This window comes from Balaenoptera physalus, assembly GCF_965194825.1.
Source record: "Balaenoptera physalus genome assembly, chromosome: 9".
Lineage (NCBI taxonomy): Eukaryota > Metazoa > Chordata > Mammalia > Artiodactyla > Balaenopteridae > Balaenoptera > Balaenoptera physalus.
Window position 1 is genome coordinate 19,655,754 of NC_138888.1, and position 17,493 is coordinate 19,673,246.

The 17,493-nt window shown below is 34.8% G+C and overlaps 1 protein-coding gene across 3 annotated transcripts in view; it reads left to right on the plus strand.

Annotated features, from left to right (window-relative positions):
* The window catches only part of SHPRH (SNF2 histone linker PHD RING helicase), a 92,488-nt gene that overhangs the window by 60,315 nt on the left and 14,680 nt on the right, over positions 1–17,493 (plus strand). For all 3 annotated transcript variants that reach the window (XM_082474403.1, XM_082474404.1, XM_082474405.1), the window contains exons 23-25: positions 84–185; positions 2,983–3,054; positions 4,568–4,756. In XM_082474403.1, the coding sequence (XP_082330529.1) occupies positions 84–185; positions 2,983–3,054; positions 4,568–4,756 (363 nt within the window). The remainder of the gene's footprint in view (positions 1–83; positions 186–2,982; positions 3,055–4,567; positions 4,757–17,493) is intronic.

The window sequence follows — 17,493 nt, forward strand, 5'->3', positions numbered from 1 at the left end:
AAAGAATTAAAATAGAAGAATTGTGCATGTTTAATATAATGTTACCATCTTAGAATAAAGAAGTTGTTTTGTTTTGTTTTTAGGTAGAACAAAATCGTATAAAACTACTAAATGATAAAGCTGTTGCTACATCACAGCTTCAGAAAAAACTTGGGCAGCTTCTTTACCTAACTAACTTGGAGAAGGTACTGTTTTTAAAAGATGCTACTTTTTCCCATACTGTATTATCAATAAACCACTTTACTGACTCCTTTCATTTAATCTATTAGTCCCCTAATTAATGGTATAGGTGTTTTTTTTTAATCATTCTTTTATTTGTTTGTGTTAATTATATGAGTCAGAACACTAGCTATGTCTGCAGTAGCTACACAGATCACAAAAGAAGATGCTATCTATAGAAAATATGTTGTACAGATAATGTAAAGGGTATGCAGTATATAGTATAGCACAATGTAAACAGACTGTAGTTGGAAGCCCTGAATAGTGAAAGTATTACAACATACCACTCAGCAAAGATAAACGCATGCATCCAATAACGCATACACAGATTTTTTTAATTTGTTATTTGAAACTGTGAAGTGTGTTTGGAAAGCTGCTGAAGGACATGGTAATTAATTATTTAATGTAATTCACAACATATTTTCTTATTAGTAAGCAAAGTACTGTATTAGACATTGATGAATATAATTCCATTTTCTGGCAGGAATAAATGAGAGTGGCAGAGTAACTTATCAGAACAACATATAATAGTAGATTTTTGGATAGGGCAAATGAAGAAAAGCAGTAGACTACAATTGGTCCTGAAAACTGGTACCAAATACATTTAAGTGAATCATTAAATCTCAGCAATGACAAAATGAAAAAGTTGGACATTCTTTATAGGTAAAATAGCATAGTAGTTAAGAAGATAGACTTTTGGACCTAGATAGTGCAAATTTGAATCATGATGCCGCTGTTTTCTAGATATAGGACTTTATTCAAGTTATTTACTTCTCTTTGTCCCATCTGTAAAATGAGAAAAGTAACACTATCTTGTAGGGCTCTCTCGAGGATCAAATGAATTAATATATGTAAGTGCTAGAGTGTTTACTGGTTTATTAAGCACCTTCTAGGTATTCACTATTAATATTATTATATTATTACTATTATTATAATGATGACTACTATTTTGGCAGGGAAAAAAAGAGAAGAACTTTAAGTCAATCTTGCAAAATGCTTGCTATAGAAAAATAACATTCAGGAAAAAAAAGTCTTGATATTTCTGGACATGAGTTTTTAAAATATAAGATTTCTGTACTTTAAATGTGAGAGTCAAAATTAAGAGATAGTTGATGATTCTTTTAGTTATGGAACGTAAGTTGATATCCTCTATATGTTGAATTATTTTTTAAAAAATTAAAATTCCAAGGATATAATCTATGTAGGAAAACCCATTTGGCAAAAAATATAAGAAAAAAATATTTACTCTATAAATGAAGGAAAATAAGCAATCTGCAAACTACTAAGCATAGGACATATCCAGCCCATCACCTGTTTTTGTGAATAAAGTCTTATTGGAATACAGCTATACTCATTCATTAAGTATTGTCTACAGCTGCTTTTGTGCTATAATAGCAGAGTTGAGGAGTTGCAACAGAGATCATATGGCCCACAAAGCCTAAAATATTTACAATCATGCCCTTTATGGAAAAAATGCTAATTCTTACATTAAATAAATTAGAAAAGGTATTGTAAATTCTGGTAGATTGTTTACAAAATGCTATAGTAATACCTTCTCTTGTGTGCTTGCTCTTGGTTAATCCCCTCCTACACTGACTCTAGGCTTAGTCAGATGACTTGTTTTTGGCCTTGTGTCACAAACAGAGATTTGAAAAGTCCATGCACTTCGGAATTCTCCCAATCGTGTCATTTTTTGGAACTCTGAGACGATATGAAGAAGCCCGGCTTACCTTTCTTGAGGGGTAAAAACCTCAGCTTAGCCCTCTCCCCAGACCAGCTAGCCCACCAACTGCTAGATGAGTGTGGGCCGTCCTGGACCGTCCAGCCCAAGCCAAATCAGTGCATCCCAAAATAACCCAGGTGACCTGTAGCATCAGGAGAAATTCATGTTTTTTTAGCCACTAAGGTTTTAGGTGGTTTGCTGTATGTTACCTGAAACAAATCAATAATTAACAGAGGAAAAGAATAATTCAGTCCAACTTTTGTTAAATGCTGCATACTTACATTGTAGTTAATGGAATGGTTTTAACCATTAGAACTTCTGAATCCATGCACAATTTAGCTTTTTTTTTCCTGCTTATAAGAGTCAAAGGATAATCAAGAACAATTTAGTAATCTATGAGTCTAATTTACTTTCCTTTATGTTTTCATCAGTTTTAAAACCTGTTCATTTGATGACTTTTTTGGAAATCTTTCAGTTTTTAAAGAGACTTTGTAAAGCTATTATACTTCAACATAATTTCCAGGCATAGATAGGTGTCAAATCAGTAATATTTCTGGTTTCTAATTATTTGCTTTGCCTTAGTGAGATTAGAAAAAGGATATGGAGAAGAAATCAGTATTAATAAGGAGTTATGTGAATAAATGCTGCCTCTTCCCAATATCTTTGATCCCATTCCAAGTGGACATGCAGAATATCTATTTCTCTTTTAAAAAAATATATCTAACATGAAAGTAAAATTTGAGAATTTAGGTAAATTACATCATATTTTGCTTTTTATTTTGCCTTCTATCATAATCACAAATACAGTAATATGAGAACTTTAGCAAACTGTGTTAAAAATTGTGTCCATTTTTTTCTTCACTCCTTGAATAAATGTTATTTTTAAATCCCAGGAATGATAGTATTAATATATGAATTATTAGGTCATCTCAATGACTAGATTATTTTAATTGCCAACATTTACTTTTATAAATGAGCTGTAAAACATGTAGCGGCTTTTAAAATATAACTAATATATGTTTTAATTCTTTTTTGGATAGTCTCAGGACAAAACATCAGGAGGTATTAATCCAGAACCTTGTCCAATCTGTGCTCGGCAACTGGGAAAACAGGTGAAATTATAATAAATATTACATGCATTTGTAAAATACTTTACAGTCTTCAAAGGCTTTTACATACAACTCACCCCACCCTCACACTTTGTATGCAAGGCAAATACTACCTCTCTCTGAAAGGTAGGGCCAAAGGTTAACTGACAGGCTTAGTGCCAAATATGTTTGAGCAGTGTTTTCCCTTAAGTGATAGGTGAAAACATATTTCTAGAATAGCCCCATCTTTTTCATTAAAGGTGAATAATTTTACGTATTGTTTCCAGTCGCTTGAGTCTGTCAGTTTACCATGGTTATTTGGTAATTGCACAGAAATATAATACAGCATACACAGATTTACTTAAGTTATGGCAAAGGTATAGTAACGTAGTTCTTACTTAACATTATTACTGTCTAATAGTACCAGGATTTAAAGTGCAAATAACAGCAATCCTGAGGGAATTCATATGTGATTTTTAGAAGACTATTATATCAATTAAGTATATTTCTTTGTGACTATTAGTATACAAATGTCTATAAACTTAATGGGACTGTATTAGTTTTCCTCAAAGAGATTCTTATTTTTACTTTATGAAATGTGATTTATGATACTATAAGTTCCTACTTTGTATGATAAATAAATACATGTAATATCAGTATATTCACTGCTTTTCAAATTTTGAAAGGTAAGTCTATTACTATTAAATGAGTAAAAGTGTCCTTGGCACTTTTTCCTATGGAGCTGAGAGTAGAAGCCTAAATATATGAGTTCCATATTCTGACCAGCAATAATCAGAAAGAACATACCTTTTAGTTTCCATGATTCATGGAGAAGATAAGATTTTAAAGGATATTTTATTGATAATAAATCTTAAAAGGACAGATTGGTAATTGAGCAGAAGAATAGTAATGTACAGATACAGGCAATTTCTGTTAAAAATCAATGATAAAAACATTTTGATAAAAATTACTATAAAAATGGAAAGGATCATGGTGTAAGTAGTTTCTTCTTTGCTTTTAGTTTTGATGAGATTCATGCAACTAGATTGTCTCAGAAATTTTATTATCTTTAACATTTCCATCTCATTTTCTATATAATAAATGCTTTAACATGTGAAAATGTAAATCTGCTTATTAGTAAGTTGTGTAGAATATATTGAATATGACATTATGTCCAAATTAATGTTGTAGTCAGTATATTCTGTTACTCTACTGCGAAAGTGCTAAAGAGTAATTTCCATTTTTCCTAAATGCTAAAATGAGAACACCAGCATCTTACAAAATAATGATGACTGACTGACTATTATCCTCCTATTAGGGTGAACAGAACTAAAGACTATGAAAGCTTAGTCTGGTTGGACTAAAAAATAGTTAGTTTAAAAGTATAACTTAGTTTTTATGACTTAAAGGATATTTATATCATGAAATAGTTAGGAAATGAAATTATGACTCTCTTCTCCTTTTAATATGTTTATAGATTGGAAGGCATCTTTGATAGCATCTCACTGAGGCATATTCTATGTGTTTTCTTTTTTAGTGGGCAGTACTGACCTGTGGGCACTGTTTCTGTAATGAATGCGTTTCAATTATTATCGAACAGTACAGCGTGGGGTCTCACAGAAGCTCCATTAAGTGTGCCATCTGCCGCCAGACCACATCTCATAAAGAAATCTCATATGTCTTCACCTCAGAGAAAGCCAGCCAGGAAGAGGACATCCCTGTGAAGGTAAAGTCGGTTAAGAACATGTAGATGCATAGTCAGAGCAAAATAATAGGAATCAGTATCTGGCAGTGAGAGCATCAAAATAAGAACAAGGCTGGCCCAGTGACTATGGAGCAACCACTGTTGTCTGTCTGTAGATACACTGCCTGAAAGCCTCAGCTTTACCATCTACTCGTTCCTCGTGGGAGGAACACAAGAACGCTTTTTCAAACATAGTTAGTAATAGTTATGCCCATCGTGGCAAAAAAAGTAACATCTTAGAATTCCAGTCCCTTACTACTTTTGCAATGTTTCTGTCCATTACAAATTGATAGAGCTCTGGTTAAATTTAAGGTTTCTTTTTCTTCATTCTTCCATTCAGCCCTGGGTATCAGGAAAAAAAGATGTGCCCCACCAAATTGAAGGATAAAATAAATTGATTATTAAAGTTAGTGAAGACTATCACAAGAAGGAGGGAGTGCACTTTTAGATGGCCTGGATTGGTATTTCAGAGTTTAGCCAAAACTTCGCTTTATTTTCCTAATATTTTTCCCATGCTTCATTCAGAACTTTAAGAAATAAGATTATAATTTAAAATCCAAATAGGATCTGTAACTGGACTTTCTGCCGAAGGGGTATTTATTTAATGAGCAGCCTTCACTAGACTTTTTTGTTCTTTGTTTTACTTAAGCATGCTTTTTTTTTTCTCTCTAACCAAACTTAGACAAAGGACAACTCAGTGTATGAGTATAGTAGGGAATATAGGCCAGAAGGAGTGGTTGGGAGAATGGGGCAGCTGGCTCATAAGCAAGAGGTAGTAGAATATTTTTCATGCATTTCTTCTCCTTCTGGGTCCCTGATGCTCTCTGCTCACTTATTTTTCAGGGTTGTATTTTGTGAGTAGAATTAACCACAAGTTGAAACTGCCAGGAGTTAGGCAGTTGTTAGGATGCCCCCTCCTGAGAACACTGGAGTTCCATTAAAGAATACCTAATTGCTATTTATTCCCACTGTCATTTGAGTAAAACCTGAAAATATCAGTCACAGTGCTCTCAAGTGTGTTGAGTGAGGTAAACAGAATCCCAAAGTTGGGATGAACTTTCATTCATTCATTCTTCCTGTACGTGTTTACTGGACACATACTGTATGCCAGGCAGTGTACTGGGCCTCACAGATGCAACACACACTCATGAGTAAGACAGGTATGATTGCTGCCCTCATGGGCAGCCAGGGGAAGGAGTTTGAGTTGAGGCAGAAAGCACAGACGTTAAGCAAATAATTAATGTGATAAGCACTACAAAAGAAAATCAAACCTGGCTTCTCTGAGGGAATGGCAGTTAAGTAGATGTCTAAAGGATGAATGGATCAGCCAACCTGGAGAGAGGGTAAAAGTGATCTTGTCGGGAGGAGGCTGCTAGACAGAAAAAAAACAAACAACCAAAAATCCCAGTATGTGAATAGGTCTGAGACAAGAAGAAACTCAAATGGAACTGAGTAGCTGCGGTATAGAAAATACAAAGGCGAATGGAATGAAATGAGTCTGGAATCCAAAGAGGGGCCAGATATTGAAGAGCCATCTGAGTATCTGAGAATTTTCTTTTCATGTAAAGAAAGCTATTAACATGTTATATGTTATAAGCAGAGGAGTATCATGATCAGACTTGGATTTTTAAAAGATTCCTCTTGCTACAGTATGGAAATTAGATTAGCAGGAATAGAAAAGACTAGAGTAGAAAAAAATTTGGAGAAACCAGTTTAGGAGGCTACAACAGTAGTGATGGTGGCTTTGATTAGGTTGGTGGCAGTGGAGATGGAAAGAAGTGGATATATTCAGGAGATGTTTGGAGTAGAGTTGATGAGTGAGATACAGTATCGGAGGGGTTGATGAAGAAGGAGATTTCGTAGGTGACCCCTGGTTTCTGATGTGAAAAATCAGGTGGCTAAAAGTACAGTTACTATATAAGGTACTTGGAAGAAGGGTACATTTAGATATACTATATTTGAAGTGCCTAAGACATCCACGTAGAACTTTCCAGCAAAGTGTTAATATGTGGAGCTGGAGAGAGAAAATTCAGAGTCATTGGCATAAGTGATCTTTGAAGCCATGAAAGTGTATGAGCTGGCCTAAGGAAAGAAACAAAATTTAGCTTCAGATCAGGTCCTGCTGCACTCCATAGCTTTTTAAAAAGTGGAATAAAGGGAGAGGAGCTGAAAAAGGAGACCAAGAAAGAGCAACTAGAGGCATAGGCAGTCCTGGAGAACATGCTGCCAACAGAGGCCACGGAAACTCGGCTTCAAGGAGGAGGCGGTTATCAGCTGTATCCCTTGATGCTGAAGGTGGCTCAACAACAAGATGGACTAATTTGGCTACTGAAGGTCATTGAAAAGGAGCCCTTTCAGTGGAAATGTATTAGCAAAAAGCAGATTGGGAGGGAATGAGAAGTGAACAGGAAATGAATAGGTCAAGAGAGAAAAATAAATTTAGCTGTGAAGTAGAAAAGTGAGTGTTGTAACCAGAAGTGGATATGAAGTGCAGAAAGGCTTTGTGTTTTTTTGTTTTATTCTGTTTAATATAAAAGATTCTTGAGCATGTTTAATCTTCAATAAAGAAGAATAGATTGAAGATATAGGAGAGAAAAAGGATAATGCGTAATCCAAGATTCTTGAAAAGACAGGGAGAGTGTTGATATGTAGAGAGAAAGTAGAGATCTCATTGAAATCGAATAATTAACAGGTGCAGGTTGGGCTGTTGCATCACCAAGCTATAAGGATAGGGGTCCTTATCAGAGAATAGGAGATCTTTTTATTATTATTATTATTGAAATATAGTTGATTTACGATGTTTTGTTGGTTTCAGGAGTACAACACAGTTAATCAGTTATACATATATCCACTTTCTTTTTTTTTTTTTAGATTCTTTTCCCATATAGGTCATTACAGAGAATTGAGTAGAGTTCCCTGTGCTATAGAGTAGGTCCTTATTAGTTATCTATTTTATACATAGTAGTGTGTATATGTCAGTCCCAATCTCCCAGTTTATCCCTCCTCTCCCTTCCCACCCCCGGTAACCATAAGTTTGTTTGCTACATTCGTGACTCTGTTTCTGTTTTGTAAATAAGTTCGTTTGTACCATTTTTTAGATTCCACATATAAGCGATATCATATAATATTTGTATTAGTTCTTTCCAGAGGGACAGGTTTTCGGTACTCCAGATGTGACTGTAGAAGTGGGTGACTTAAGCGAGATGGAGGAGAAAAGGTGGTAGAAGCTGAACCAATGAGATCTGAATGTTGAATAGGTGGTCCAAGTGGACGGTATATAATGTCCGGAGTTAGTATACTTTAACCTATTCACCACACAAAGAACTGCTTTCCTTTTCAGTCCCCCCTCCCCTTTTCCTCCTACTCTTATAGTTTCTTTCTCCTTTTCCTTCCCATAAAAAGTCTTTTATAGCCTTTTCTTCTTCCCTTTTATCTTCTCCTCTGGCCTCAGGCATCCCAAGGGCCACAGATAGCATTCACGGCTAAGCAGGGCTGCTGACCCTTAGGTGAAAGCATTCATCACAGTATGGGGAACGAGCATAAGGAAGAACTGCTGTGTCAGGCTTCATGCAGTAAGGTTTAGGAAGTGATTGCTCTGGCTACCAGTAAACAGCACAGCCTCTATGAAACTGAGTCATTGAGCCCATCAAAGCCAAACACCTGTTCATTTTATGGCAGCTTTCCTAGACACCCAGGAGAGAGATCAGGACAGTTACGTTTGCTGTCCTGTTGGGACAGGGATATCTGTACAAATTCTGTTTATTATATTCTGACTTCTTCCTGTCTTTCATGGGTATTGATAAACACATGAATTAATTGAAGGATCTTGTAAAAAAATTAAAAGAATACAGAATTCACTAAAGTTAATTTCTCTTTCTGATGCATAAATACTTACATTTCCTTTCCATTAAATACATGACTGAATATTGTACTTACTATGCAAGCAAGTTTTATCACTTTTCCACATTCTCACGTTGCTTCTTGCTACATTAACTTTTGTTTTCTGTCACCATTTCTGTCTGCCACTTCTGCCTTCTGCTGCCTGTCACATTTCTGCCACCTTCTCCTTAAAGCATGTGCTTATTGTTTTCTCACAGACTCTCACTGTACTCTGACCATCTGAAACTATCCCACTAAATGGTCACATCATCTGTCTTGGAGTTGAGGGATATAAAGATGACTCTATATGAATAATGAAGGCATTATTTTGAAATTTTATAAATATTAGTTCATACTATTCCTAAACTTAGGGGTTCTTTTTTATTGTTGGTTATCCAATCCCTGATTTTTATTAAACACTCCTGAGAATTAATTTTTTATTTCATTAAAGTTTTTATCTGAAATGTTTATTTTACTCTAAGCATTCATGTCAAGGCTCTCGGACATAGCAAGCAGTGTAATATCATACATGGTGCTTAATCATATAGCTGATCTCTGACAAAAGATATTTGGAGAACATAAATATAGAATTAACTAATATAAGACATTTTTTTCTACTGGTATTTCACAATGTAAGGAATCCTATTGACTGACCATATAAATAAAATGAGTAAAATGTTCATTAGTGGATTAGTGGATGCATTTAAGTTAAAGACTGTATCTACCCTAACAGCAGTGTGACAGTATTCCTGAATGACCCTTGGAACCTACTGGGCATTTCACAAAGTAAACAAAATTCCCCCTGCAAGTTCTGACAGCTGCCAGGCATTTTAGAGGGTGAAGTAGGCCTCCTGGCAGAACATATGCCCCACGTGGCCTGTTCCCCGTGTCCTCAGTTTGGCTAGGTTTCATACAAAGCATCTTTGTCAGTGGAAACCATGACCCCATAATGGACACGATTCTTATGTCATAAGTTTCTATCCAGGAGAAAATACATGGATATAGCCATAGCAAAGCCTTCCCACCTGTCCCACACACACACCACAATGCTTCATCTTCTCAAACTTTTGAGTGTCTAATAATCAAGTGGTCTGCTTTTTAAAATAAAGAATTTTTTCAGGCTCCATTCCCATAAATTTTAACTCGTTAGATCTCGGATCTGGTCCAGGAATCTACATTTTTAACAAGCAAATCTATTGCTAGTAGAGATGTTTTATACAGCCTTTTTGTAGAGAAAAAAAATACTGTATTTCTACATTAAAACTCTCAGAGAATCCTAGTAATACCATGTGTCATATTCTACTATGTGTAGAATCCTGTTGTTTCCTTTCTGTTTTTCTCTTTTCTTTTTCTTTCTTTTTTTTTTTTGACTTTCTGTTCAGTTGATTCAAAGGTGACTTGTGAAGTCTGTCTTCTACTTTCTAAATACAATTAAAATATCTGGGTGGAATAAAACTGTAAAATTCTGACTGAGTTTAAAGTTGACATAAAATAATTTGGTAAATATAATCCACAGTGGTTATATTTAAATATGCTTATCTAAATATTTTCATATACGATATGTGATATCTTATAATATTAACTGGTAAATTAATATTATGTATAATATAATATTAATGTATAGTGTAACATTAATACATGAATATTAACTGGTAAATTTAGAACACAGTTAAGTGTTTTTGTTAGAAGATGTCATGAATAAGTATAATTGCAAAAAACCATTTCTATTCACCAGCCAAGTTAGCTCTTGAACTGTTAGTGAGTCTCATGTTGAAGTTAGCAATAGATTACAATAAATTGAACATACAGTGAAGACTTCTAAGATATAAACTATAAATTATTTTTATGAACACGTTTACTGTGTGGAGTATAAACTCCATTAAAATGTGGAAAAGACATTATTCATGAGGTGAAGACTTTGTTTCATTTGCTACTGTATCCCTATTATCTAGAACAATGCCTGGCATGTAACAGGTACTCAGTGGATGGATGGATGGATGGATGGATGGATGGATGGATGGATGGATGGATGGATGGACGGACGGACAAGTAAACAACTGATTCGCATTTACATATAATATCCCCAAAAACCTTTGGCTCCAAATAAAATTTTTAACTTTTTTGCAATTACTAACTTTATCTCTTTGAAATAATCATTCAAAGTATTTTAAAGAACAGGATAATATTTTTGTGGCTAAGTGCACTTGTACAATTTCCCACATAGGCTGCCTGAATGGAGTTTCCATTGAACTTTATTCAAGTAACATGTGAAGAACCCAACCCAGGCATATGCTTGAAAAGTATTCCTACTTTGTGAGATCAATCATACAAGCTGTGTAACTGCACTAAATTGTATCTGTCACTATCAACATGGATTTTTAACATGGTGAACCGGTGCAGACAGAAATAAAACAATGCTAACTGATCTTACTCAGCAGGAACTACTATGGACAGCACAGGCAAATTGAAAGAGTTAGCTCTGCTTCAAAAGGAAAAGTCCAGAATAAAAGTAATGAAAGTCAGAAAGTACTAAGACAGGAAATGACTTCCTCTATACTAAACAATAGGAAACAGATCAAGTTACAAATCAGCAAGGAAACCTAAAGAAAAATCTATGATCTATCATACAACTGATTAGAGATCATAGTTCTTTTGTTGGGGCGGGGGGAGGCAGAGCTAAATTGTGTAAATTTGTCTTTTTTAAAGTGATGTTCTTCAGTTAAATGAATCTTAAAAAAAATCTCTAATCTCAGGATCTTTGATTCTTGTAGTACGTTTAAAAGATTGCAAAAAACCAATACAAGTAATAACTGGAAGATTTAAATGTTATCCCTGCTCTGTTTCAGATGTGATTGTCCCATTTCTGACAAGGCTGAAACTTCTTATCCGGGGCAGCTAGCACAGGTTAGGCATCCATTTGACCCTAGACCAGTGAGAGGTACTGCAGGTACAATAGCATGCAGCACTAGGGTAATGGCATAATTCAGAAGACCAGTTCACTTGTGATAAACACAATCCCAATTGTATCACGAATGTAGTAAGTTTAAAAGGTCCCGGAATTACAAGCCTCCCACCCATTCCCCTAAAACCCTTATTCATCTGTAAGAAATCAGGGTAAACAAAAAGTGTAATATCATTTTTTAGTAGAAGTAATTTGCACAAAAGAATAAAAATAAATTCAGAATAAAACAAACGGCTCACAGTGAAAAGTAATGTTCTCCTTCATTCTTCCTTCTTTACCTATTTCTATTGCCAATTTCTATTTTTAGTTATAGAGATCACCTCTATGACTTTCAGTAATATACATAAATTTTGTTTCTTGAAGTACTAGCTGTAGATAGTATCTGCTGATAGTCCTCACTTCAAAATAGGAGGAAATTAGTGCATCTATTCTTCCTTCATTCTTTCTTTTCCCTTCCGCATTCTAAGTTTTGTTATAGTATCATTTTTATATTATAATGTTTAAACTTTCATGTTTTGTTATCTAATTGTAGATGTGACTTCCATATCTAGAAAAAAAATCAGTAAATGGTGTGTACAATATTATAATGTAAATACTTTTCATTATAGAACCAAGCAGAGTGATTGAAGTCATACAGAAAGGAATGTAATCCTAATCCTCTCTCATTTAAACTTTGCTTTTCAAGGAAGAATCTTCTAAGTACCCCAGTGTAGTAGAAGTTCTCATTTTTTTTTGCTAGCTTCTTTCATTTCTGTGTCAACCTTATCTGGCACCATTATTCATGTAATCCTCATTCTACAATTCTTTTTTCACTGTGATCTACTGCATCAAGAAATTTTAACATGATAAGCATGTGAACGGAAAATCAGAGTTTCTACACTTCTGAAAATGACTTCATTCTGCCTTCACTTTAGAGTCATAAGTGACTGGCAACCCCCATACTGTAAGACATTATTTGACATGTTTTATATATATTAGTGTGTATGTATTTCATATGTATGGAATATATATAATATATAAACATATATACTAATATATCATATATTAATATATTATAAAGATACATTAAAGATAATATATAAATATATAGTATCTATAAAATCCCTAAAGATTTAGTCTGCCTGTTGACATAAAGTAGCCTATAAACATGAAAATTCTGTCTGATGTTTGATGAAAAATAAGACTCAGTACATTCCTCGTCTCCGTTGTGTTGACTTTTTTCTGATGTTCTTCAGAACACAGTGGCCACTTTAGCCCTTAATTCTGCCAGTGGAGCTGAGCATGACCATGAGAATCCATATATATTACAAAGAAAAAGGAGTGGGAGAGCACTGTGGACAGATTAGGCAAACAGAGAAGATAAAAGGGGCCAAAGGAAGAAGGACTAGACTGGTGAAGAAGCGATATAATGGGTAGCAAACCGTTGGTTCAGAGTCATGGATTGCCAAGCCCTGCTTCAGAGTTCCCAGTTTTCAACAATAACTTTCCAGTCATAGAGAGCACTATTTTATAGTAGAAGTAGTGCTTTGCTGCTACACTTGGGAGGTGTCATAACTGTTCTCCTTCCTTTCCTTCCTTCCCTAAATAAGGAGTCTCAACAGATAGAAAATAGATGTGAAGGGAATAGGGTGAAGCTAGCTACAGTATGTCTTCTATGCTATACTCATTGATTTTTCCTATCGTTCCCTCCTCTTTCCCTAATAACAAGACTTCAGAGAAAAAAGCAGTACCTCACTCTAAGATGCACTGGTAAAATATTCAGACCTATTTTGGAGGAGAGGGGTTGATCAAAGTCTAAATCAAATACTACTTGATTGCTTTATTAGAATTCTTCTTCTCCTGAATATACAATAGAAACAAAACTGAATTTTCCATCCTTTTAACACATTTAACAGCTTTTAACTCAAAGTTTAGGTTCTCAGATTTTAACAAGAGTCTGGAAATGTATAGCTGCTTATTCCAATCAAGTTTAAATCTATGATAAAAATAAGTTAGTTGCACCTATTTAGCGCAGATAAGAGGCTATGAGACATTTCTGATTTCTAGTTATGCTATTAGACAAACTCTAGGCCAGATTTCATGAGAAATTCTTTGTTGGCCTTTATTGCTAATGGATCTCTACTGATTTTTCATTGCCTTGACTGCCTGAATGGTCTGGAGCTTTTAACTTTGTACTTAATTTTCCAGAAAGGGAAAGACCTATATGTGTAGCTTTGAGATCTAGTTTGGTTTTGTTCATTAAATTACAAGCAAGGGAGCAAAGATCTTCATAAAGAACATTTTGTAAGATTCTTTTGTTGTAAAGAAGGAAAATCCCATCCTTTGCCTTCAGTGTTAACTGTTATAATGCTCTTGGCTACTTACCTCATGAGAGGAAGAGCAGGAGAGGCACTAAGTTGATCTGAGTGGTAGCACTTTATATGTCTCCTTTCATAGTTCCCTAGTTGGCCTTAGAGAGAACTAGTGCCTCAGAGAGAACAGCCACAAAGATACAGTCAAGGGCGGGCAGAAGACAGATGATAGGTCTTCATTCCAAAGTTGGGCCTTGGTCTTCGATGTTTCAGAAATATGAAGAAAAACCAAGCATTAATCATAGAGTAGGGTTGGTAGATATACATGTGGAAAAACTGAAGAGACTACCAAGAAAGGATAGAAATGAGGAAAGGGACAGGAACTTCGGAAGAGGGCAGAGCTGCTTATAATTAAATCCAACTCTATCAACTCTATTTCATATTATGAAATGATCTAGCAGTTTTGGGGGATTTCTCTTCCCATACACCCCCCTTCATAATTCCAGCCTAACTTTGCCTCTGTGTGTTTGCTGATACAGCTAAAACATAAACTGGGTTGGATTGAGGCTGCCAGTGTACCTGTCTTGAGAATATTCATACTCAGTTAACACCTTGCACAGGGAAGGACTGATATCTGTTTCCTCATCCATATCTTTTTTGCTTTTTCTGTGATCCTCTCCTATATAGATATAACCCATCTCCTTCCTGTTTTAATCTTTTTAACAAAGTGAATATTTCTTTTCTGTAGCAGTGACCACATTGAGTAGTCATCTCAGAAACTGGCAGATCTGAGCCAAAGTTCATTTATGTATTTGAGATAGAAAGAAACATTAAAAAGAACAGTAGAATGTGCATAATGCTTATTAAGATGGTATAATAAAGCATTCACTTAAATCGCTTCCAGGCCAGCCCAGCAGTATAAAACCATCCTTTGCTTTTCTCCATATTCTGTAACATGCATTAGACTGTATGTATTTGGGAATAAGGGAGTATCTTTTCATCATTGTATATTCAGTGCCTAGTGTAGTTCTTGTCATTTATGTGCACAGAAAGTTTTTGTTGAATGATTTGAATAATCAAACGTGAACTTACCTGAAATGCTAGAAGGTTTGAGTGACCTCTTTGATCCCTTTTATTACTCTGCTCTTAGACCAACCATGGTCTTTTCAGTATTATTTGGGGACTTTTGCTTTTTACTTGGAAGTGTAAAAACACAAGCAGAAGAGAGAAAAAAAGTTAAGAATAAGGGCCTATTGTGGTAGTTATCTCTGATTCTAAAGATTGGAAATAAAAGTCCACAGGGTTTGCTGACTTTATTAACCTCTCCTATCACTGCTGATAGGTAGAGAGAAAAATGAGTGTTGATAGACCAGAATGAGATGGCACCACCCTCCAATTGGTAGGTTCTTTTTAGACCAGTTCCAGTGAATTTCATTACACAGTACTAACCCAAAATCCACCTCAGGTCTGCTTTGTGTTAGGTTAAATCTGCTCGTCTTTCAAGACTGCTCTTGTCTGAGTCTCTCTAGCTTTTATAATTTTATAATCTCAATTATAAAAGAGATTAATTGCAAGATTTGATTTGCCTTTTGTTAATCATTCTGAATGACCAAAAAAATATGTTGAGAGTTTTTAATTGTATTCTAACCTGCTTTTATTTTTATTTTGTTTATTCATTGTTTTACTCAGGTGTGTTTGGGATTGAGAAGCCTAAACATACATATTAAAATTTTTTACATTAAGTAAACTGGTTGAGTATATACTATTTACAAAGGACCATGCTAGGCTCTAGGTGATATAAAAGTAAATGCCATTTGGTCCTTGTTTTCAAACAAATATCAACTCATAAATGACAGGAATATACTGTACTCTGAGATATGATATAATATATGAAATCATACTAGGTAGAATCATGGCAGGGCAATTAATTGAGGAAAAAGCTATTCTTCTCCAAATAAAATCTCTCATCTTTCCCTTATGAAAGACAAATTTAAATGTCAAACAAACACAGAAAAGTCTAATAAAGTAGTAAAGTCAAAGAATACTTAGTTTTTAAATCCACATATCATTCATCAAGCATTTGTGAGTTACTAAAGCTAATATAATATAGCACTTTTGCTTACATTACTGCATTTAATACAATTAAATGTGAACTACATATAGAAAGTTAGGAAAATATTTACAACATAAATTTAACCTGTACAGTATATGAGAGGTCCTACAAACCAGTTTTTCTTTAACTTTTGACCAACAGTTCCACATTAATATGCCTTTCCAACAAAAATATGTGCACAGGTACCCAAAGCTATAAGTATAAGCATAGTCACTGAAGTATTGTTTGTAAGAACAAAAAAGAATGAAATCAACCTAAATATATATTAATAAACAAATATTTAATAAATTGTTGTATCCTAAATATTGTGCAGCCATTGAGGTGAGGTATATATAGAGGTCCTACATGGTTAAGATTGCCAAGATACAATGTTAAATATAAAGGCCAATGTTATAAAACACATTTAAAACTATTTGTGGGGTGTGTGTGCATTTTTATAGAGGCTTCTAAAATGCCCAAGAAGGTCTAACAGAATAAATGCCAAATTCTTAGTGGTGTTTAGAAAGAGTAAGGCATAAAATAATAGACTTAAATTTTTTAATCCTAAACTTCTATTAACTTAGTTGTCCAATGAACATACATTGCTTTTTTGTAATTTTTTATAAGTTATCCAAGGACTTCCCTGGCAGTCCAGTGGTTAAGACTTCGTGCCTCCACTGCAGGGGGCACGGGTTGGACGGGTTGGATCCCTGGTCGGGGAACTAAGATCCCACATGCCGTGTGTGAGGCCAAAAAAAAAGTTATCCAAAAAGTGTTTGTGCTGTATGTAGCAAATAGGACAGAAACCACATCCTTATTTAACTTCTATTCAGCTTTTCGCCTACATTTTACTGCCTTTCTTTTTAGAAAGATCAGTAATGCTTTTTAGATTGGTAATCCTTCACTGTCTAGGGCATTAACTTTTCATTTAGCAACACATTATGAATTTTTATTAAAATAGACTCACAAAGGCAGTGTATTTTCAACACAGCATCTTGTAACTTGAAGCAACATTTGTAATGATAATTTATGATAATTTAAATGTCTTCAAGTAGTCTAAAATGTGAAATCTTTGGGAGAATCTGCTTTAACACATTGGTCTAACATAAGGATTATGCATTTTGGCTTCGTTTTCAAAAACTGTGTAAGGCATGCCTGCTCAAACCAAGGACCACAGATATTTATGAGCCACCCTCTTCTTTCTTCAGTTTTCTCATTCTCAATAGCCACTTTCTGTCCATCTGGAAGAAAAGCGTATTAAGGCCATCTCACTCCCCATGTAGCTTTCTGCCAAGCAGAGCTTTGGATTTCCAGACTTCCTTATTGTTCTTCTTTCATAGTAGGAAGTAACTGGACTGGGACCAAATGGTTCAGAATTGTAGCATTTGGAAGGGATCACTGAGAGCTACCACTGAAGTGGCCAAATTTTGATAAAAGGGAATATTCTAGTCTTTTCCTTCATAGAGTTAACACTCCAGTTTGGAATGTTGCTTAT